This window comes from Lipophrys pholis (genome assembly GCF_963383615.2).
Source record: "Lipophrys pholis genome assembly, chromosome: 16".
NCBI lineage: Eukaryota > Metazoa > Chordata > Actinopteri > Blenniiformes > Blenniidae > Lipophrys > Lipophrys pholis.
This window is the reverse complement of record NC_137634.1, coordinates 4,631,106-4,656,149: the sequence shown is the minus strand read 5'-3', so window position 1 is coordinate 4,656,149 and position 25,044 is coordinate 4,631,106. Positions and strand designations below refer to the sequence as shown.

The 25,044-nt window shown below is 40.0% G+C and overlaps 2 protein-coding genes across 3 annotated transcripts in view; one reads left to right on the top strand and one right to left on the bottom strand.

Annotated features, from left to right (window-relative positions):
• Positions 1-11,453, bottom strand: part of cltca (clathrin, heavy chain a (Hc)) — a 29,381-nt gene extending 17,928 nt beyond the window's left edge. Inside the window, exons 1-2 of the mRNA XM_080483132.1 lie at positions 11,147-11,453; positions 1,002-1,209 (exon numbers count right to left, since the gene is read on the bottom strand). Coding sequence (XP_080339258.1) covers positions 1,002-1,209; positions 11,147-11,188 — 250 coding nt within the window. The 5' untranslated portion in view covers positions 11,189-11,453. The remainder of the gene's footprint in view (positions 1-1,001; positions 1,210-11,146) is intronic.
• Positions 11,454-16,892: 5,439 nt separating this feature from the next.
• nherf4b (NHERF family PDZ scaffold protein 4b) lies at positions 16,893-24,629 on the top strand. Of its 2 annotated transcripts, none has more exons than XM_080483237.1 (11): positions 16,893-17,125; positions 19,457-19,484; positions 20,402-20,460; positions 20,544-20,755; positions 20,843-21,059; positions 21,147-21,283; positions 22,483-22,684; positions 22,760-22,956; positions 23,036-23,242; positions 23,333-23,545; positions 23,628-24,629. In XM_080483237.1, the coding sequence occupies exons 1-11, from the start codon at positions 17,041-17,043 to the stop codon at positions 23,649-23,651; spliced, it is 1,581 nt and encodes a 526-aa protein (XP_080339363.1). In that variant the 5' UTR covers positions 16,893-17,040; the 3' UTR covers positions 23,652-24,629. The 2 variants fall into 2 exon arrangements, with proteins under 2 accessions (XP_080339363.1, XP_080339362.1); XM_080483236.1 differs by having other exon boundaries at positions 17,069-17,125; positions 21,144-21,283.
• Positions 24,630-25,044: the final 415 nt, after the last annotated feature.

Below are 25,044 nucleotides of genomic sequence, written 5' to 3'. Positions count from 1 at the left end.
AACATATAAAATAAAATCACTCTTAATGTAGATTACAAATCCACACAATCTTCCCACACAGTGATCTCCATTTGTGAAAACTAAGAGTGATTTTCCTTCGAAAAATTAATTGAAATGTATGAAGCACCAGTGGGACACCAATGTCAACAGGTTTGGGGTAATTAGAACCTTATACAGGATGCAAGAGAACAGGGGATTTGTTGGAAAGAAAACTGATAGATGTGAATTAAAATGAAATCATTTTACCCACGGTAATATCAACATGTACAGCAGGTTCTGAATCACTTACACATTATAATAAAAATGATGGAATGCCAGCAAGCTGTAAGGCTGCAAAAGCTAAATCCTGTTTAGGATTATTAGGAGTGTTTTATAACTTCAGAAATGTTCCAAAGACTCAAGCAGAATGCAATTAAATAAATACATTTGATATTGAAAGCCAGTCAAAGCTTACAAACTGATAAATGTCATGTCAGCTGTAATACAAATAGTCTGCATGGATCAACTATTTTCCGATCAGGCCAAAATGAATCATTTCAAAGCAGAGCAATTTGCTCATCAATACAGTCTTAAAAACAGGATTTCACTTGCACAATGAAGTAGTTAAATTTCAACTCACCGTCTGCAAACACATAAGAAAGCAGTAAAGAAAAAAGAACATAGAAAAGACAAACAAAAACAAATAAAAGTCAAAGCAATCATGGATGCTGGACAAAAAGAATAAAAATGTGCTATTCTCAGTATTTACAAGACAAATGTTTGGAGAAAACAAGGTGCTCGCCAATAAAACCTACTTCACACTAGAACTAAAGTAGCTGGATGTATATGGACATAAATAGATGAAAATAACTTAGAATACTTCATTAAATGGATAATGTGGCTATATTAAACAAACTGTCAACAAAATGTTCCAACTGAATGGAGAAGACTTCTTAACAGTCTGACAGTACATCTCTCTCTGGTTCTTCCTAGTCTAGATCAAAGAAATGTAGTGGCCGTACCTTTAAGTGCAATGACTTTGCTGGCTGGATTCATGATGGCGCTGTCGGCTGAGATGGGCCTACGGATTGGTGTGTTGGGATCGCCCAAATCAATGATCACCACCTGACTCTGCTCCCCCACCTTCTCTCGGATGCAGATGAACTTGTCCGACTCCATGGTGAGGGTGCTGAATCCGATGTTGGCCGGATTGATCCCTAAGTTTTGGAGCTGAGAAGAGAGAGCAAACAAGGGATGCTCATGTTACACTGAATAGAAATAGTAGATATTTGCAAAGGGTGATGAATGCCAAAAGTGGGATGTGATTCTTCTGAGCACAGTTTCATCTCCACACTGTCATTTGAGAAGATGAATTTCTTGGTAATTAATTGATTTTTACAGCAAGCCGGTGCAGTATTTCCCCTGAGATGTCAGGGCAATTATCTTGTAGAATAAATGGTGGCTGTGCAGCTGCAGATGGCGTCACAGACATGGTTACTTTGTCATAATCATGCAATGTTAATATTTTACTCTTAATAGTCAAAATACAAAAAACAAACAGCAAATGCATCCAAATGGAAAGCTGGCATTTCGTGCACACCTACTACTATTGCACTAACCAGTAATCGCACCCCAGTGGACATGTGAGGCTGTGCAGTAATCACAGCAGTTATGGAGTTATGCAGGGTGGAGAGCTAATCCAGAGCCAAGTTCTCAAAGCATAAGCCAAAGAGGAAACTACAGTCATATTACACAACACTGCAGTCTGCCTACCAGCAAATGTCTGACTTCTTTAATGCTTTAATGTTTGAGAATATGAAGTTCAGGTGGTCCTCGGGCCAGACTAACACCTTTCCAACAGAACATAAATATAGAGTGGGAGACAAAGCAGTTTAACCTGCATAAAAACAAAGGCCTGAGGCTGTAGGTGAGTTTATCTGCTACAAAAATGGTAAATTCTGCAGAGTAGCTTACAGTCACGGCTGGAAACAGGGCATCAAGCCCGGTTTGCACAAACCTGACACAGCAGTGTTTCGGATGGACCAAAACAGCTCTGACCTGAACCAACAATGCGTCCTGCCTGCTGTTTTACTTCCTGGTGAGACAACCGAGGTATAAATGTTTGTTTGATATTAGCAAACAACAAAATGATGAAAGCACTTAAATAGCTAAAAACAATTATAAAATACTGTCAGTTCTCAACTGCAGGTCTTAAATTTCATGAATTAAGCAAAAATTATATTTTTGAAAATATAGAAAAGAGGAATACAAAAAATTATACTTTGTTCATTTTGAAGGTTGATTACATTTTGCTAGTGGAAAGAATCCGTCCCTGTTTATACATAGACCGCACTGAAAACAGCAAATGAAAAAGTGCCATCACTACATGAATTCCAGTCTCTTCCTGAAAAGCGACTGCAACTGACAATGCTGTGACAAATAAAACTTGAGGGAAATGAAACTAAAAAAAACATTTCGGATCGGTCAGGTTTTAATGTTGCAACTTCCTCTACTTTTGCAACTTTTTAACAATACTACATTTATAAAACCATCTTATAGATACTACTATAGGCAAAATTTCAAGGAGAGAATGACACAGTAATGGATAAATGTTTTTATGTGGTTGGGTATTTGCACTAGAGTTGAGACATTATTTCTATATGCACACAGGCCTCACCATACCTGTAGTTAAGTTTAACAAATAGTGTGAAGAAAATAATGAAATTACTGGTCCTTCCTGCACTTTCCAACACACAGCAGCATAACAGACCATAACAAAATACAACCAAAAGGCTTCCTAATGGGTTTTTTTTTTTTTTTAAAGGTATATTTTAATGACCTGTGCTCTAATAGCAAGTATTAACAACAGTTTTATTTAAAATGCTATAAAATTTAGTTTTTATTTATAGCTCTGCAATTTAAATGTCAAGAGTAGTTTTGTGAACACAAATTGGTTTCCTGCCAAAGAGAACACAGACTTGCCAGAAACAGCCACATTTTACCCAAGTGTCCATTCTAAGGCTTTGCCAACGATAAAATGTGGCTGTACAGTCAACACTTTGACATAGTTTAGTTCTAATCAGTAAACACAAACCGTGGTTCCAAGAACTGCCCAACGAAATGGGAACACCTTATATCAATGACAGGACACACCCTCCACACAGCCCCGTCCCACCCACATTCCTTCAACAGTGTGTAACCTGGTTCCTTCTTATTGACGCTGCATAACTTTAGAGACTAGTAGGACAGCCTGCAATGTGGAAAGAGCTCAAAACTGCACAGAAGTTGTGGCGTTTTTTTTCCTTCCCATCAGTGAAGGGTGACATCACACAATATCGTCATCGTGTCTGACATGACTCTTATTGTTGCCATTGTCCAGCTAGGAAGCTTTGTTTACCGAGACAACATTTATTCAAGCTTGAGAAGAAAGAAAAGAGCATGCAGTGAGAGCGATTTAGACCTCAAATACTGATGTTTTCACAAGCATATAACAACCGTTTGCTTTATCAGATCACAGTAAATCTCTCATTTTCTTTCAATTAGACTAAAATCTCACATCTGAAGTCGGTAAAAGTGATCCTCATCCACACGTCCACAGGGGCAATTTTTCATGGCGTGGAAAAGCACAACATGATTGGTGGGCGTGTAACTTGCATGCCACCAGGCGATGTCAACAACGGCGTCACTCGGGGGCGATCTGCTATTGAAGTTTAACTCAGACCAATATGGCAGCCCAGTTACAAACTTCTTTTTTTTTTACAAAAACAGTTCAGCGAAAAGTGATTCTGAAAACACCTGAGGTGAGATATAATCTGTGCAATTGCTGAATCTGTCCTCGTTTTGGTTTCACTACAGCTTGTTTAGACATTACACGAAAGTTTCGTGATGCGTTGGACCTCCACTCCCTGCAAATTTCTGGTGTGCGATCATTTCGGTTCCACTGTTGAATACACCGATGAGGGAGTAATAACAGTTAAGAGAAATTTCACTGCATGCAAATTTTGCTTGAAACTTGTCCCTTGCGGAAAAGGAAACAAGCAATATGAGCATGTATCTCCAGTGTAAGCACCCTGATGTATCACGTTCTGATAGTTGAATGGACTCAAGAAAGTAAAACAAGTGAGAAATCAATTGTCTATCGAGAACGTTTTTCAACAGATCTATGGTGCCACCTCAAAAACACAACCGAAACTGCGGCCCGAAGTTCAGACCGAACTGTGAGCTACCTGTACCGCTGTGCCTCTACTCTCCTTTACTCGAACATTATTCCATGAAGTGGCACTGATGAGCCTTCTCAAATCTGTGCATACCAGAACATGGTTTGCTTAAATGTCAAACACAAAGGAGGGTTATCCTCTGCAATTATGCAATACTTTTCTCGACAAATTTACGTGCTGTCTCTTTCCCACTCATTCATCGTCTGTCTGCCTCCTGTCATCTATTCTGGGATCAGCAGGAAGCCATTTAATTCAGGCTGAAACCCATTCATAAAACAGGAAAGAGCAGCATGGCTTAATCACAATAGCTATGTTAGCTCCTTCCCAAGCAGTTCAGAGCAACATAGACAGATATGGCACGAGAGACAGACAGACTGTTGAACTCGTTTGCTTTGGATACCTTGTAGTAAAGCTCTGCTGTGGGATCACGCTGCTGTGACATCAATGAGTTGGAATTTGGGTGAAAGCAGGTCAAACCAGTGGAGTTACAACCCATGTGGAAAATGTAGTCATTTTGTCTAGTCTGCCAAGTCCGGCCTTGGTTTGGTTTCATTGCCAGCATGATTAGCAATGAAACACTTCAACAGATTAACAAGTATTAACAGCATTCCTGTATAAACCGATATCAACAGGCAAAGGAATCTGAGAATGTGATGACTGGAGACAGGAAAACAAAATGAAAACAAAATTACTCCCTCTCGGTTGCCAGTTTACTCTTTCTTGAGCTATACGAGTGACTGTGACATTTGACCACCAAAAACTTGACCTCTCAACTGTGCGTCAGCATGAAGACAAATTCGAAGCAATACTGGCAGAATGTATACAAGACATGAAATAAAAACAACATGAAGTTGCACATTCAACCAGAGAAACATCACTATGGCTACAAGCCATTGTCAAACTGAGGCATAACAAAGTCTTAGAGGAAAAATGCCTCAAAAGATTGAATCTGGAGAAAGAGCGCAGTCATAAATCACAAAATGAATCCATATCAGATGTGAAGCGGTGTCCGAGTGGAATACCAGTGATGTACACACATGAAACTGTCATATATACAATATTCCCTTTTTATTTCTATGTTAAGTAAATTCAATTCTGTGTAAGAAAGTGACCTATGATTGCCCCACATGACTCTCCAAATTACTCCAGTGTCACTGGCTTAAGCTCCGTTTCGCTGAGCATGTATTGAAATATGCTATGTCACTATTCAGGTTTTCTGCAAGAAAATATTTTTGCAACACAGACGACTCAAATTGTTAGACTGCGCACGCTTTACTGAAAGCCTGCAGCTTATTAAGAATCAAGAGAGACAGCTGCCCAGGCAGCTTCAGGCCTTATTAGTGTCAGAAATTGAGTGCTGCTCCCAAAAATCTACTGTCAAGATTTCTTTAAGAGTGATGTAGTCTGTATCAAACCATTCGGTTAGAAGGATGGACTACAGATCTGACAACTTCGGATGAAACGTCCCAGCTCAGCGTGAAATATATTGAGGCATTATGAAAGTCTATTTCATGTATTTTAAAAGCTAAGACATTTAAGAAATCAGCAAAATATATCATTACATTTGCCACATTTATCACTTCTAAGCGTATAATGGAAATATATATACAAACACAACCTTTAAGTCGGTCATAAACAGACCAAACGTATGAAGCCTTCGGTCAGAGGTCAGGAAAGAAGTGAAGATCATATGACAGGAAACTACAATCAGTTCAGAGTGAGCAAGTTCACTGTGCAGCGGGGACAACGGACATCAACGCAAGTCAAAGCGAATCTTATCAGTTCACTGGAGAATAACTGGATACATGAGGTCATAAACATCCCATATGACAGGGGTCACTTGGTTCTTCTCAGGAACAGGTGCTTCTTCAGGTCCAGGCTTTCAACTACTACACGATATTTGGAAATCAAAATGTTTGAGTCAAGCTAAAATATCTGCAAAAGAATAATTACATTTGGAGGCAGAGCTGATATGTTGCTTGCGCCGATAAGATAATGGAAATTAATAACAGCTGTAAGCATTAATTATGGATATTTTTCATGACCCCCAAATTCTTGCCTGCAATAATTCATTGTAATGTATTGTGAAAAATTTATGAAACTAAGTTATGTCAAACTGAACGGATTCCTGATGAAAGCCCTACAACTAAGCTAATAACTGCTTTCTCTTGAAAAGATAAGGAACTGTTGCTAACCACCTCCAGGGAGCCTCATCTGTTGATTTAACCTGTATGCTCTTCCTTTTAAAGAAAGCAGCCTCTTGCTCAGCAGAAAAGAAGCTCTGTGTGTGTCCCGCACATGTGAAGTTCAAGGCAGGCGAGGGAAGGATGTGCTATGTAATGTGCTGAGGCTTGCAGCACTTCACTGCAACGCTCCACAACAGGAAACCAGGGACCCATTGTCCACCAGGACTGAAACAACAGGTCTGCCTCAGTGCTGCCTCCTCAACGGCTGCGGGCAACTGGTGGTGGACATGTGACCGACGGGGGAGTGAAGAGCAAAGGGGCTGCCTTTTACAGTTTGATAAAGAGAGAACGAGGGAAAGGAAGGAAGGAATGCATGCATTTCTGGAGCTCGTCCATCTCCACTCCGGGCCACTTCTTGCTGAGGTGGTTGTGAGACTGCAGTTTCCTTTTCCCTGTTTTATCTCACATTTAGACAAGTGCAGCAGAATGTGAAGTGTTCAGCAGATCTGTAGCCTCACCGGCCTGTCACGAGGTATCAGCTGGTCATTTACGAGTGTAGATCAAAGTGCTCCTTGCAATGCTTGTAAGGTGATATTTAAAGAGCATGACACAATTAATGAATGCACCGTTGACATTGAAAACGAATTAAAAAACAACTAAAGGGGGTACAAATTACAATCAGTTTTTAGAAGACGTGTACAAATAACCAATCTTCATTTCCACTCAGTCTTCAACTGGCACCACTCCAATGTTCTATTTGCCTATGGACACCAACACCTGTTGAAAGGATCTTTTAATGCAAGATTTCTCAGGAAGCCAAAATGTGCTACTTAATGTGAAATGTTAAAGTGGATAGCATGTCCTTATTTGGATTTAAAAATATGTTTGTTTGATGTGCTAAAGTAGTTTAAATCACTGTGAGAGGGAGCACGATTTTTAAATGTGAACATGTGGCTTGCATATTTTAAGTTCCTTCTACAACATGTTTCACAAACTACATGTGTTTTGATTACCGCACAACTTCATTGATGTTAACCAGGAAGCCAAAGTGTTCCCACACAGCTGCAATGACAGTGACAAGAGCGTGGTTGAACCTAAGTTCAGGAAAAACAAGCGAGTTTCAACGCCAGGATCCCTTAAACCAGGGTTTCCCAGGTCGGCTCAAAACCTCTACACCCCAACTAAACACTTGAGATTCAATCTGAAATATTAAGTATTGAGTGGCAGTATTACCAACCTGCACCATTGTAAAAGTTTTCAGGGAGCTAAATCCTTTTCTAAACAGCAATTCAAAGCAAACCACAACTATTATTTGCATCGAAATCAACAATAATTACACATATGTTCATCTTAACTGCATGATAGCTTAAATGGTGCTTAACTGACAGCTTTCTTTAGATAATTCAACAATAGAGCTCTGAGAGCATGAAAGTAATGAGGATGTTTGAGAAGAAACCAATAACTTCACTGTTTGCACTAAAAAGATGGTATTCTGTGGGAAGAAGTTTTTTCTTCTTAAGAATTACTCCAAACATTTCTCTTTCATTATTTAAATGCACCAAAAAGCATGCTGTTATGCACGGTGGTCAACTCATGTTTATTTCATGTGCTTCATAAATAAATCTGGCTCGATATCATTGCAGACAAACGGTCTTGGGAAACTCCTGATACCAACTTTTGCAAACATAACAAATCACTGTGTATACTTAAAAAACACCAGTGTACACACCAAAAGCCTGTAATGATAGACCTGTATGGGAATTCTTGTGTTGGGTCATCACATTATTGATGGTTTTCCCTCCACACTTTATTAATGGTTTGTCCTCTAGCAAAAGGAAGTGTGGCTTGTCAAAGCTTGCTAACTAAATACAAGGAGCTTTTGTCAAAATAAAGTGGGCCCCATGTTGCCATTACACACTGTGGACTCAAGTCATTTCTAAGGTTTACATACAGCCAACTCTCACGTAAGAGATCGGCATTGAACACCAGTCTTAAGCCGATACTGGATTCTGTGCTCGCTCCTTCATTCATTATTAGGTACTCTCCATTTTCCTGGTGTTAGATTCTTTCTAGCGAAGTCGAGCGTTCCTGACATATGTTCAGTAATTTTTGGTGACAGTATTGTAGCTGTACACTGATGCTACACTATGAACTGCTATTAATAGCAGAATATATTAGATTCCAACCAGGATAATCATAAAAGCAAAAGGTATACAACACTGGTTGGTGCAAGGCAACTACAGAGTGTTGCTTTTCATTTTTTAGCTGTTGCTTGAGCAATTGTATTTCTGTAACTGGAAACTAAACCATACTATATAAATGGATGATATATAAAAATGCAAGCTAGGCAGGTTGACCGGATGATAGTTGCAGAGTTTGAGGGAAAGTGGGTGAGGGAGGGTAGGAAACAGGAGAGGAGTCCGGAGTCACTCTTTTTACAGGCTCTGTGCATAAGCAAACATTCAGCAGAAAACCCAAGTGACTCATGTGATCGACACATTATGTTAACTTCAGCATACCTTATGTATATTATCATTAAGTATGAAAATATACATTAATATTACATATCATTATAGTGACATTGTTTGTGAGCAGTCAAAATATTGGCCCTGTAATGTATACAATTTTAGTGAGAAGGTCAACAGGACAAAGAAACTAAGATTACAACAAGTTTAACTTGCTCTGTCAGTGTTAATGTGAAGATGAATAACAATAGAGATCAGAACAACCCGCTTGCTGAACCTGAATGTGTGGAGGAAAAAACTAAATCAAAGCTACGAGGGGGAAAAAAAAGCATCCATCAGGCCAACGCCATGTGACTATCATACATATTAACTGATAGTGCTTCCTTCCTGCTTTGTGCCAGCAACTTGTGGTGCCTAACAAACTGGCAGTCAACAAGATCAATGGCCTAACAGCCAATGTCAAGGGAAAATATTCAACAAAATACCAACAGGCTATAGATTAGAAGTCACATCATCCTAATCTAAGATACCGCATGATGTGATGTATGAGTGTCATTTATCCGGACATCCCTTGGAAATTTATAAGGCACATACAAAAAAAACAAACCATTGTGACGTGTAACCAACACAAATCAGGGAAACAAGAAAATGCAAGTTATAACTTCTATGAAGCCAAAAGAATTAAATGACATATGGCTAAAAGCAGGAAATGTTGCTGCAAACATGCAGTATCAGTTTACAAATACACAAGTCATATTATCTTAGGTAATATGCAGTCAGTGTAATTCACCCCGTCTCTTTCACTCCCATCCCTGCAATAAAAGTATCTTTCCAAGAGGGTCAAATGCTCATCCCATAATAACTGAATTGCAGCTGGAAGCACAAAAGACCTTATGCACTGCTTTGTAAAGCACAGCCTCCATACACATGAATATCAACAGCTACAACAAAACTTAAACAAAAATGTCAGATTTAGTTAAACTACAATTAAAAGGTAACACATTTTCAGTTCTTACATTGACAATGAGAATATTTCTAAGCGCTAGTTCGCAAATACGGCACCAAAAATTACAATTAACTTCAACTTGTATTGACCCTGACCTTTGACCTGTGGGAATAAATGTCTGATGATTGTTGAAACTTGATTGCTGCACCGATCTACAACTTCCCAGGAGTTTTAGTTAACAGGGAGAAACAAATAATCCTTCCTGGGCTGCTTTTGATTTCAGGACAAACATGGAATTATAAATTAAACTGGATGGATCCCTTGTTATGTGTGATACATTTGACCCTGATAGTCAGCACCCCAGGTGTGATCTTTTAGCTTGGGACATTAATGCTTCTGCTTCCTCTACCTGACGAGCAGTTTCACTGGTGTAGTCGTGAAGGTGTGGCCATTTAAATCAAGAAGAAAGTACAGTTCTGGGAATATGTGGGACTTCAAAACCAGGGGGGAAAAAAAACACCTTACATTTAAATTATTTTGTTTGTCTAATTATTGACAAGTCAGGGAAAGAGTTTGCTTCACAGATTAAAGAAGCATTAGCCCTTCTCAGTAAATGCCTTGAACATCGTCCAACTTTGACAAAGTCATTGAGCACGGGGAGTCTGATAGCAACCTGAGACACCACATGACCATTTCTACAACCACCCAGCGTGATATATCCTTCTGAGGTCGGACAATCGCTTTCCAAGTAACTGGAGGGTGCATGTATATGGAGTCAGACGTGTCAATGGCACACGAAGCAGGCCACTGTAAAAGTTACTATATCAACTCTTACCCTTTGGCTGTTACATTTGATGGCAGGCGACATGCACACGTTGGCTCAATAGTGCCGGTAGAGGACACAATGCTACGACTAAAACATTTACAATCACACCAATGACCCTGTCCTCCGCACAGATAGTGAAGATTAGTACTAACGACAGCATTAGCCGCTGCCAGAAAACAAAACACTTCTCTGCTCGCAATGTCGATAAAACCTACAAGAAACCGGCCGCACATCTTCCCCGTTAAATTTCGAAAGCATTTTCGACACGACTCCCGTTGAATCAAGCGGACTTTGGGCGTTTTAGGTCGTGAAGGGTGGCTCGTCAAACTGCTAGCGCGGAGGCTAGATGCTAGCCGAGATAAACGTCATCCACCCTGACAAGCTAGTTAGCATAGCTCGCTAACTTAGCCACTTAGCCGTCTCGCAGTTGTGGGGACAAAGTCTCCGGGGCGACAGCCGTTCTCACGGTGATTGCGACCGGAGGACTAACTTTCACAAACAATCCAAGCATTCATTCATCCACATACCTGCAGGTGCTCCTGAAAGCGAATGGGCAGGATCTGAGCCATGGCGGTCCCTCTCTCACTCTCCTCCGGTTTCTTCTAAATGCTAACAAACTACGACTAGCCGGACAGGCAGGGAGCCTCTCAATTCACAAGTCCAATTATGAATTAACTCTGCCTTGTTCGAAACGTGTTGTCGGTGTGTCGGTACTTTTTCTCCTTCTTTTTATTCGTCCCTTTACTGTTTGCTTGCGGTCTTCCCCTGGCTAATGCCTGCCTGCCACTACACCGACTCCCTGGACCTGCAATGGCGGTGGAGGCTGGTCAGCACGGAAAACATCCCGGAAATGGAAGTGTACTCTGGGGCGGATGGATACCGACTTACACTTTTCTAAAAGTGCGCTGTATCGAGCGGATTTGTCTTTATTTGCTCGTCAGATTTCCTTTCAAATGTATAATCTGTATGAACTATCGAGCAGCTGTATCAGACTTGAACGTGGAGTTACAGAAAAAGAAACGAGAAAGCGGAACTACTTCTTTGTATTCGCCTTTTGATTTTTGCCACATCATTCGTCTTTGCAAATTAACGTCATTCTTACGCGCTGTGAAGCGGCCGTACACTTGTTCCCTTCAGCCAATCAGATCGCTCGAGGCAGTAATTCAACTTTTTCACCACTTCAATACTCTATCCAACATCTAATGTGTCCACATCTGGCTTTATCAGCAAACTATTGCACGAATAGAATAGAATAGAATAGAATAGAATAGAAATACTTTATTAACCGCAGAGAGAAGTAGCTCCACACAGAGTAGAACACATAATAATATTGAAAAGTGATATATACAGGATTAAGTAGTGACTGGTATAAGCATAGAGGAATGAAATTAACAGATAAACACAACAAACACTCTTTACAAGAGATTTTACAGATTGGTGGTTTTAGTCTGTTGCTGAAGGTGTTCTTGCTGCTGAATAGGACGTCATGGAGGACCTGAGAGTCATTGTTCAGGATGGAGCTAAGGTTGGACCTGATCCTCTACCCCCACCACGTCACTGGCCATTCTGAAGAGTTTGTTGAGCCTGTTGGTGTCGGCCACCTTTCAGCCTGTTGCCCCAGCATGCAACAGCATAGAGAATTGCGCTCTCCACCACAGACTCATAGAACACCTACACAGCATTGTGCTACAGACGTTGAAGGACCTCAGCCACCTAAAAAAGTAGAGATTGCTTTGTCCCTGGCCTATCCTTGTAAAGGGCTTCAGTGTTCCTCACCCAGTCCAGACCAGTTTATTGTCTTTGTACACCCAAAGATATTTGTACTCCTCCATAATGGCCACACTGGATTTTCTACATTTGCTCCGGACTCACTCACATCCCCCCCGCTGATACATCCAACTACTCCAGAGTGATCAGAAAGGTTGAAGAACATGGATGTCCTAAACTTAACTTCACAGCTCTGCAGCTTCAGAGGATTTTTATTTTTTATTAAATGGTTGAGACCCATGCTCAATTTAAAGTCTGCATGCATTGTGCATGTTTATATATTGTAATATTATTTTTGCATGGGTAAAGAAATTCAGAATAAGACATAAGTTTCAATGAAATGAAAAATTATCAAACTCTTCATGAATAACTTTCATCTGCTCTTTGCGGTGTTTCTTGGGAGGAGTGTGCACATAGTATTCATTTCCCTTTTTAACATCCACAATTTTTGGTGGCCAGAGGATGTAACTATATTGCCCAACGTAAAGCTGATTGCTGGGAAAGCCATCTCTCAAAAGAGCTGACCCTTCAGCAGAGATCTCATTCTGTTGAGCCAGCAGTTTTGAGGAACGAGGGATTGCACGAAAATGTTATTGGCCAATTGCACATCATGATGCGCGAAGAATGAATTAACTGCCAGCTGTCTTTGCAGGCAGCCTATAACATAGACACTTAACATTATGGCCCCCTCGTATAGTAAAATATAAGAAAACTTTGTCCCAAGCATGGTGATTTCATAACATTAGTAATCCTCATTGCCCTTGAAGATAGTAAAACTGTACTCAAGGACTTTCCCAGTATTTCAGATAATATCTGCTGTGCAGTTAAGACATTTATATACATTTAAGACACAGGTGTATACAGTGTGAGTACAATAAGGAAACATGTGCTTGTGTTTCTGAATGGAAGAAAATATATTTTTACTGTACAGGATGTATAATTACTTGAAGTTTCCTGATAGATCCACAAAGTTTCAGGCAAAGTTTCAGGCAAAACATTCTGACTTTCAGTGTTTTGTTTTTTTTGAGAAGAACATCTGGATGTCCCGGACTGAGAAATTGGACATATTTCACAATCTATTGACAGGGAGGTGCTGGAGTGGAGTCAGCCAATGTCATTTATAAAACTTCTGAAGGCTGAGTTCTTGCATCATCAGTATGCGCTGACCAAATTGCATTTGCATTCATGAATTTGAATTGAAGCTAAAAAAAAAAACTAAAAGGAAACAATTAAAAGTTCAAAACATCAACCCCAATTTTAGTCTACAGGTTTTCTAGAGATCTCCTAAATTTCAACATTTCAAAGTGAGCAATTTTGCATCATGTATCAAAGTACAAGCTTTACACTCATATTTAAATTTGTGACCAATCACTACTGAGATGTCAAAGACTTTTTTTCCCTCTTTATTTGCACAAAATAAGGATCTACTACAGAATGACAAGAAATAGAACCTGCCTTTGCAGGGAAGGAAAGATGCCCCGGGGGGGGCTTATATTAAATCCTGCCCATCAATATACATTACAGTAATGGAAATAAAAGTAAATGATGAAGGCACAACAAGCGGAGAAAATAAATGAGTTAATTAAAAACAGACACCTAAACCACACAACTCAGAATCAATGGCATACTATTTGGACAGGAGATAGTTAAATAATTTTGCCTTAAAAATGGCCAAAGAGAAAGGATATGATTTGTCCATAGAGTTCAGAGGTGAGGCCTGCCATTCAGAACAGAATCTGCACTCTATCATTTTCTTGCATGGAAAATATTTGATGAGTTTGATTTACAGGAGGCTCGAAGCCCTCTAATGTGGATGCACGCGGGTGCAAGTGTTGATCAAAGCACCCATGCAGTTTGTTTACTGATCTATAGTTCCAGAGGCAGAGTGTAGTGGAAGCCGACCTGAATGGGCCATTCACGTTTCTGTTGCCATGGATTCACGGCGCAAAGGAAACACAAGACACTCACAGAGAGGCCATGTGTGTCACGATTAAAAGAGCGGCCTTCGGACTCTGTCAGGATGCCTCACTGGTCTGCTGAGGCTGAAATTAGCCTCGGGTTCTGCGAAATGAGGAGCGGCGTTGGCAGCTCTACGGCCTTCATCCATGTCCGTCCATTCAGATTCTCCACCGAGACGTCCTCCTCTCTCTGCACTGTTCCTTATCCCCTGCAGCTCAGTGAAGAAGTGGAGAGTCAAGGATCAGAGGAGTAGTGAGGCTGCTATTTGAGTTATGTGCAGCGAATGAGGGTGAAGCTTACAAAAAGGTAACTGTCTCCATTACAGATTATCTTGACCGCGAGTGCACTCCAGCGTTTTGGCAAGGATTTGGGCACAGATGGGAGCTGTGTCTTCCTGTGGCTGGGAGGATCCCATCAGGGATGACTGAGAGGGACTTGACACTTGGATCCGGAGCAACGACTGAAAAGCTCCACTGGGTCGTCTGTTTCTTTCCTCATCCATCTCCTCCTCAGCAGTCCGTCTGCTCCACTGTGCTCCACCTGGAGGAGGCGGTTGGCTGAACATACCATACACACTTTGTCTTTTTCTCTGTCTCTGCTATGAAGGCCAAGGTCACCAAAGTCATTTTTTTTTCTCCTTTCACATGTCAGTGGTGATACTGCTGATAAACAAGATTTCCGTAAGAACAAATAATGTTTGAAATAATCCTCCACATGCTATAGTCGCTTCGTTTCTCACACATACTGTACAATCACGTGAGACATGGTGAAGTCTAACCTTTGACCAGAGTTTCAGGTGGAGTTACTAATTGACTGTATGTGGGCCTTTGCTCTTTTCAAGCGGGCACTATCATAGTTAGTCACACGTTTGAAAAGCAGGAACGACCAGTGAGGCCGTATAATACTGAAGTAAGCTCTCACAGATGAACACTTTTTTATCAAAGTCCTAAAGCCATACATTTACAGTGAAGACGTTAAACCTGCTTTGACAAGAAAATAGGTAAACACAATATTTAGGAATCAACCATTGGCTTGGCCCGTCACAAATAGTGCAATATGTATATGCAATAGATCAAATGACAACAACCAAAGATTTTGTTTCTGATTTCAGGAGCAATCATTGGACTTACTTTTTATTTTGGATTCTGCTGTCATCTAGTGGACGGAGGCTTCAACTTACACTTTTATTGAGGAGCACCATGTCTTGTTCTTGTGTTAAATATGTGACACACACCAGGATGTGTGCGGATACGTGTGGACAGCATTCATGGAAAGCTCTACATTTCTTCAGCCACTTCACTCAACTTAACTCAACTCAGCTTTCTTTATAGAGCACTTTAAACAACACAGATGGCCAAAGTGCTGTACACAGACAGGAGCAGATAGAAAAATAAAAAAGAAAATTAATTAACAACACAGAATAAAAACAATGTAGAATAATAAAATCAATGTAAAACAATAAAAATAACTAAAACTCTAAAAACAATAAAAAAATCAACCTCAGACTGAGTTAAAAGCCAAAGAGAAAAAGTGTGTTTTCAGAGAGGTTTTAAAAACATAACGTGAGTCGGCCTGTTTGATGTGCATAGGCAAGTCATTCCACAATTTTGGGGCTACGACTGAAAAGTTGTGATCACCTCTCTGCTTCCTCTTGGTCTTAGGTACAAACAACAATGACTGATCTGCCGACCTTCACCATCATGCAGTCAGTGTAACCTTTAAGTGTAATCACATAATCTTCAACAGAATTCGAAGTTTCATTCTTCAGAGTATAAAACCCATTTCCATCAAACTATGCCAAACTTCTTGTTTGCAGGATGCTGGAGTCAACATCAACATGTACATTGGGAATCGGTGCACTGTCTGTATGAATGTAAAACTTAAATCTATTCTTTATATATATCTGTGTTCAAATGGGTATTATGTGTATATAGGTGTATGTATATTTATTATGTCTTCTATATTCGATTATGTTCTTTCTGTGTATTCTTACATATATAAAACTATAAATTTCCAATACAAAAAGATAATTATATAATATCACTATCGAATATTGGAGAAGGTAGGATTAGATAAGTTTTACTTCTTCCTTCCCTTTTCAGGCATTGAATTAGATACAGGATGTATGTACTGTATGTATATGGTTACTAGTATGTGTGTGTAAACTCAAATATAGCTTATCTATTTTGTCTGAATATATCTCTATAAAAAATAAATATATTTATCTATATTATCAATAAGGGGTTTATGTACGGACGAAAAACAGCTGGGATCAAAACTATGTTAGTTTGAAATGAGTTGGGCTTATTGACATGTTTCTCATGGTTTCTTATTTCCACCGCTATCATTCTCAGTGCATCAATAACTCATGAAACAGTTGACAGATTTTTTTCCCTTTTTGCTTATAATCTTGTCCCCTTCTCATTATCTCTGTGTTACCACTTATCTGTTATTCAGCCTTGACCCTGATGGTTCCTGTTGGATGTGTATGAACGTACTGCCTCTGCATTCCCAGATAATATTAACCTCAAAATAAATGTGATACTCTGGAGAGAACAATCTCCACTATCTGCTGCAATACTTTCAGTCCACAAAACCATGACACGGAGACATAATACATGGACATGTGCTCTGAACATATTATGTCAAGATGAGACATTGACCCTGGGGAGGAGTCTGCGTGGGGTGAAAACCAATGCTTATGCACACAATACATCCACATCCCCGGGACTGGACTTCTGAAATGACTGAACAGAAACAGGGAATGAGCTCAAATGGAGGTAAAACTTTCAAACATTTTCTCTCTCATTTTGATCTCAGCTACAAAACTCTCCCATGTGAGGGCTTTAGTCAGTGTTATTATGTTTTGTCACAATATTCTTTAAGATTTTTTGGGGGGTAATTTCCCCACAATTTGCAATTGCAATTTCTGTGCTGGTCAGTAAGGCATAGCCTGGCGAAGAAAGCTCAACTGTAATGCTATCTATCTATCTATCTATCTATCTATCTATCTATCTATCTATCTATCTATCTATCTATCTATCTATCTATCTATCTATCTATCTATCTATCTATCTATCTATCTATCTATCTATCTATCTATCTATCTATCTATCTATCTATCTATCTATCTATCAATAAGTAATTTTTGGGTTTGTATCTCGATGTAGAAATCCACTACCATTACAACTAAATGATGATCGCATGAGTAAATATAACAGAGGATCATTTATACCATGGGGAAGGAGCAAATACAAACACTTGATATGAATAAAAGGGCTCCTGAAGAAAGACATCAGTCGATTTATGTCTTGAGGACTGAGAGTTCATGTGAGCTTCAGGTTTGTCAGTTGTTGTTTTTTTTATCTATTTGGAGGATGTTGTGGTTTCAGAATATCGGAAGGATTTATCGAGTAAAAAGGGGAAACAGTAAACCATCAGCAGAGAGACGGAGCTCCTCTGGGAACAAGTGGTTAAACTTGGGTTGAGTCATTTATCTTTGTTTGTTTTTATTTAACACGGCCTCAGAGAGGCAAGGACAGTGACACCATTGAGAAAAAACACAGATAAGCGGGGCAGCATATTACAGGGCCGGGGCAGCTCCATGTGTCAGCTGGAGAGGTTTTTATAGCCTGCACTGTCTTGTTTAGAAGGCAGATTAACTCTGGGTGGATTAGACATTATTCTGTCATCGCGCTGTTATATCATGGCAGGGTACCAAGGTAAGTTGAAGAAACGCTCATGAGCACTCAGGGGATATGTTGCTGTTTTAAATCTGCTTTAATCCTCAATGCATCACAATCGATTAGTGCCTTCATTCCATCCTCAACCTTCCTTTATGTAGATCAGGGGTCTGAAACAGGTTTTACGTGGGGCTACTACAGGACAGTTTGATCCCAGGTGGATCGGAACCGTAAAGAATTAGCCATTTGACTTATTCTGAAGATTTTGAAAACCTTTTCATCAGGAAGGCCCGCTTACCCCCTGGGAGGAAATCATCAGTAATTGCTTCTACCAAATTCTCATTTGGATGATTGTTTCTTTGTTTTAAGAAAAAGAAATATCAGAATAAGGTCTTTTTATTCGGCTAGCTCAGTTGGTAGAGCATGAGATTTATAATCTCAAGGTAGTGGGTTCATGTCCCTCGTGGGCTCACCACCTGCAGGAAAGGTTCTTAATCGGTGCAACGTGATCTGGGTGACGGTGCTCAGACTGCCACCCCCGCGACCCGGAAACGGATAAGTGGGAGAAAATGGATGGATGGATGGTCTTTTTATTTGATGCCATGTTTTTGAGGCAAATGCATTTGTGGGATGAGCAGTGGAAGTGCCATTTCTCTCTCTGCTTGAAGCTCTCCTCCTGCAACTTGACCCCCACCTCTTCGGCGTCACGTTTGCTCATTCAGCTTCCTTCTCATGGAGCTGGAATGAAAATTGTGAAAATTGGGTCGTTGAGTTCATTTCCAAACCTGCGCACTTCCATCTGCAACTTGTCATTCCAAACCGGTGCATATCCAAAGAAATTGAAAAAAAGTGCGAAATGCTGGAAATAAAATAAATCACACGGATGAGGCGAGGTCTCTACCTTGATGAGCTTGACCAGATTATCTAGGTTCATCTCGGTCAGGGCTGCCTTTTTCAAAAAACAGCACTGAAATCTTGCCTCTCAAAGGAGACTAATGAAGCAAACACAAATTCTGATTCATAAAAATGCAATCATGTTGTCGTAGGACATTTTGTAACTCTGAGGCTGTGGGCGATCTTCAATTCCCTCCCCTTTCACACAGGGCGAAGACTAAAGAGCATTACATAAAGTCAAACCCAGTTTTACTGCACCTGAGCTGATAATTAGAAGCAGCACATGTGTCATCTGAGGTTCAAACATTAGTCTCACTGTCGGACTGACGACTGACGATCACAGAGCTGTAAGTTTAAAAGTCATGTATAGTGATTGACGCATTTCTTTTTTTGTGTTTTGCAATATATAATATGGGTTGTGTGAATCTGATACTGATTGAAAAGATTAAATACTCAGTCTTTAAAACGTGTGAAGATTTGTTGAAATGTCTTTTGTGCAGTTTGTGTGGTTTAATGTGTTATTTTTTTTTCAAGCTATGGCGGATGGCTCAGCTTTAACAAAGTAAGTCTGCTTACCTTTGGATGTCTACTCATAAATCTCACTGTACTTTCATTACTGAAACGTCAAATCAGTTTCAAATGTCATACGTAGATCGACGTGATCATTCAGAGTCCAAGACACAATTAGATATTTACCCTCGAAAAGCACAAAACATTGATTTGTGCTCAAAACCTGCTTCTGCATACCGAAGCTGTGTTTTCAGGCTGCCAGGGAAAGAACAACGTCTTCCTGCTCCGACATACATATTTGAAATAAAAAAGCTTAAAATTTTGAACTGTATGATTTGGTTTTGGCATGTTGACATTTGGAACATTGTAAACTTAAAGACTTCGGGCTCTTGATAAGGAACACTGTCCACTGATGTTATCATAACTGATGAGGCCATGCAATGATTGTGCACTATGAATTGCACCCACGGAAGAGGCGAAATTTGAGAAAAGTGATAAACGTGATAAATGTGTGGGATCTATCAAGATTCAAGATTCCCATGAAGAATAGAAACCATTTACTTACATTCTCTTAAAGATGAGTGCATGAGTCCAGCATTTAACTTAAAGTTCTTTGCACATTCAGCACCTGATGAAATGTGCACACTTGACCACTCATATTCCAAGTAGAAGAGATATTTTAGAGTCTGCTGTCCCTTTAAGATGTTTTATAACATGCTCTGCTCTTAAAACTCGAAACATGCTTTTTCTGAAAAACCACTATTCTGCCACTAGCCACATATTTAATATTCAATTATAAATCAGATTTTTAAATGCAGTAATCAGGAACAGAGTTAATTGTCCCTAACGCAGTTACAAAATGACAATAGAGTATTTTCAATTAGAGCCAAGTTTATCATTTTAATTGAAAAGTCACCAATTTAACCAAAGTTTGTAACTGAAGTCAAATGTTCCCTCTTTTTCTTGAAGGAAATATTCATTTAATCCAAAAGAGGGCATAATCAATCCAGGGATGGTGATCACGGACGGTAATTAGCATTCAAAATTATTTTAATGTTTCGAAATTGTGTATCTTAAAATTGGATTAAGTTTCTGTCTTTTTCTGAACCAGACGGGGTGGAAACTTTCAGCCCACGCCTCTGTGGCCTCAGGCGTGAGGAAAAGGAGACCTATGGCTTCAATCTGCAGTTGGAGAAGCTAAACCGAGGACACGTCATCAGAAACGTGGAGTCGGGGGGAATAGCACAGCGCAGCGGCCTCCGAGATGGAGACAGGCTGCTGGAAGTCAATAACGTCTATGTTGATGACATTTCTCATTCTGAAGTAAGATGAGAATCCTTCGTTATTAGGAGAATTTAAAATACCGTAATAAGATTCAAATCAACTGTTGTTCTTTAACACATTTAACAGGTGGCTAGGAAGATGAGCGTGAGTGGGAACCAGTTATGTTTGTTAGTTCTGGAAGAGAAGGCGTATAAGCAGGCTGTGTCCCAAGGTCAGGACCTCCGGGGCGTGGCCGGGGACTGGCGTGCGGGCTGCACGGCGCCCAGACTGTGCCACATCAGCAGGGATCCTGTCTCTGGCCTGGGCATCAACTTTACAGCCCTGGAGGGGAGCAACTCCATCGGTAATCACCTGAGATTAGATGATTAAATGGGAGTCTGTCTGTCTGCCTGCCAGAGTCATCCAGCTGCTTGTGTATCTCTGCCAGTAGGAGAGAAAGGTCGCTTCTCGGTGAGCCTGGTGGCAGGAGGTGCAGCTGATAAGGCCGGGGTGTGCAAGGGTGATCGACTGGTGTGGATGGATGGGGCAATGGTGACTGATCTCACACACTCCGCACTCAGCAGAATGGTTTGTTCTGGGCTTTTCTTTCTGTGATTAACGTGACCAAAACGTGTACATGTCCACACTTATAGGCACTGTGTGCATAATATTTAATATCTATCTATTTCTATTTTATTATATTGCTTTTTTATCTGCTTTTTTAGTTTCTGCTGTGTGTGCTTCTTTCTTCTTACTGTCCTGTTGTACCACTGCAAATTTCTCCACATGTGAGATAAATAAAGGATATCTTATCTTATCTTATCTTAAAACATTTTGTTTACCTGATCAGGGGTCACGATCTCATTAAAAGTAAAGACGACCTCAGGAGCACAGATGAAGCTACTTGTTGCAAACTTTCAAAACAATAGAGGTTGCATTGTGAGGGTTGTACGATGGTAGGCACTCTCAAGCCTTAAGAAAATCAAGTCTTCACTTAGAGCACTTTTCTGCATGGAGTTTGCATTGTCTGCCTGTGTATATGTGGGTGCTATAATGGGTGACTGTAATTGATTGTAGGAGTGGGAACCTGCAATGATAAGAACAATAAAACAGTAATTTTTAAATATAGATGGATGTTTAACTGTTGATGGCGACAAATAATCATGTACGTGGAAAAAGACTATAATTAACAATGATTCACCATGGCAGGGGACATACACATGCAACATTTATTAATTCAGATTTGCTTGACACTGGAGTCGAGCTCATCTAACAATGAGAGAATGCAAGATACGCAAAGGACAGATAAAATACACACACGAACGTGCTGTCAATATCCTTCGAATAGGCAAATCTAGGAATTTTGTTCAGTTTGGCGACATTTCTGAGGAAGTCAGTGACTCTCACTTTTTAAGATTATGACGTGAAGGCATTCACACTATTGTTTTTCAAACCTTTATTATTCTTCTGACTTCTTCTTTGAGGCACTTCTCCTCCTACAATCTTTAACCAATTGAAACCATTCAAGTATCAAAACGTGCAGCTTTTTCAAGACAGTCCTGCTATGCTGTATGCTTTTTAATATATTTTCAACTTTTAAGACAAGGGCATATTTCAGCTCAAAACATGTGTGTGAGGTTGACTGGTGACCAAAACATGTCCATAGGTGACCCTAAACACGACAAAGCAACACTGAAGATGAATGCATGAACACCAACAAGATCTCTATATATGATGTGGCCTGCTTCTAAACTCTTCCCTTCTTATCATCACCTGTTGTCTGACAGATGAAGAAATGTGGTGACATCACCATCCTCGTGATCGACAGTGAAAGTGAGAAGAAATACATGCAAAAGAAGATACCCATCCTGCCCTCGATGGCCGTTCCTCGCAACCTGCCTCACAGAGCCAGGAAACTCCACCTTGCGAGTGGGCCTGATGGCTTCGGGTTTCTGCTTCACCTGGAAATGACTGCGTCGGGACACACATGTGAGAAGACGGAACCAAATAAAGAGATTCAGATTTGGTGCGTGAGCTGATGTTTGGTTTTACCCGCTCAATTAGATCACATTCTGCAAGGCGTGGACAGCGGAGGTCCAGCAGAGAAGGCGGGCATGAAGAATGGGGAGCTGCTGCTGGAGGTCAATGGAGAGTCCGTGGAGAATCTGCAGCACCAGGAGGTTGTGGACCGAGTGAGAACGAGCGGGAAACACGTGTCCCTCACCACCATCACCTATAAGGGACTAGTCTTTTACTCCAAGGTGGGACTCACTTCCTGAAATATAGATATCGAAATCACGACCCGATTCGTGCGTTATTCCCTCAGTTCTCTTTTTGCAGCTCGGCCTATCTCCGCTTCTTTTCTGCGAGGACACAGCCGAGGATGAAAAGGAGATCAGAGTAACAGTCTCTAAAGAGAAGGAGTCACCACCGATGGAAAAGGATGGCCTGCGCAATGCTCGACTCTGTTCTCTGCAAAAAGGCCTCACAGGGTTTGGCTTTGACCTGGGCTGTTCCCCCGGGGGTCCTGGGACTTTCATCAGGAAGGTAGGAGTGAAAGATTATCTGCTGATGCGAAACAGGAAAAGAAAAATTGGAGACTTTTCGTAAGTTTTAAACTTTCTCGATGTCCTGCAGGTAGTTCCAGGAGGTTCTGCTGAGAAAGCCGGACTAGCTGAGGGGGATGTAGTGATCGAGGTCAACGGACAGAATGTGGAGAGGAAACACCTGGAAGACGTGCGCCTGCTTATGAAAGAAGAAGGAGCGTTTCTCTCATTACTTGTCGTGGATGAGATGAATAACAGGAATAAAAGAAGCGACAGTCCCTGCAGAAACATCCCTGAGAAAGAGGTAAAAAAAAAATCTGTGACTCTCCATGTCTAAATACATCACAAAGCACAATCTTTACACATTTCTTTTTGCACCCCTACAGGATGAAGAGCTAACAATCCTATGAAGCTTTTTTTTTTTTTTTTTTAAATCTTGTGGAAGCAATTACAAAAGTATTAATGTTCACTACATTGTACCTAATCAATTCGAGCCTGTTGTGTAATTGAGGTAAAGCACCAGTTTAAGAAAATGCACATTTCTATATTCTTGTAATCCACTTGGATAAACGAGCAAATTATCACCTCATGGGAAGGTTCAGGGCTTTTTTAAGGCACCAAATTGTACAACGCGCATTAGTAGAATTTAATCTAGAGATTATCAGCTGTGAATTGGTAACAGCAGGGTGTATCTGGGATTTTTAAACAGGGTTTAAATAATAGAGAATGCCAGAGAATAGCTTAATAATTTTGTGGCATGTAAGTTTTGGGGTCAATTTCAATTTGTTTTTATTTTTTTTGTTACATGTTTGACGCCTAGAAAAATGTATAGAACAATATTCCACAATGTTTGTGAGTATGTATGTAGGGTATTCAATAGTACAGTATAGTCATGATATGCTGCCCATTAATTAACTGAAAAAGTTAACTTTTGCTGAATTTCTACTGATGAGACTCCCAATTGTTTTGATATAATTTCCTATGGAAATGTACTTCACATCAGACTTTATGTGACATACCACACAGTTTTTCAAAAGTAATGTTGTTGTTTAATTTCTTTTATTTGGAATTGTTCATGACTTTCATTGTGTTTGGGATCAGTTGATCATCTAACTGTCGACCAAATGATCCTGTGGAAAATAGACTCTCTCGTCAACAGATCACGGAGACTGTTGATTAAAAACATCTTCATCTCCTGTCTTCATACCTCCTCTGGCTCCACTCAGGGCTGCAAAAAAAAAAAGAAGAAATATAGATATATATGTATTTTCAACCTTTTGAGCCATTTCTTGATTATGAATAAAAAACCAAAGAAAAGGGTCATTTAAGGGTCACAAAATGTATTGCCTGTATTTGGTCACTTTTGCATGAGTAAAAAACTTGCATTCAACTTTTGCTTTCACTTTGTTCACTTATAAATTTTTTCTTTCTTTTTTTTTTTTTTTTCTTTTTTTTTGCACAAGTCTACTTATAGCGAGCATATGTTCAATTTTGTCTGAAACAGTATGTGCTGAAGTTGATCTTGACGGGAAACTATTCATCTTGCAGCCTTCTACTAGTAAAAACACAAGTGGCCAGTTTATCAAAGGGCTGATCTGGAGATAGGGTCGTGAAATGTTTTTTTTTGTTTGGAAAAAAAGGATTTATAGTCTGGAACTCCTTCGAATGGAACCATCAATCTGTTATCACGCCAACATGTTTAACATGTTTGCAGTTTAGGGATGTGCTGATATGATGAGACATTACAGGCGTTTGAAATTCAAACACATGTAAAATATTTCTCTCTGAACTGCATCTACCATA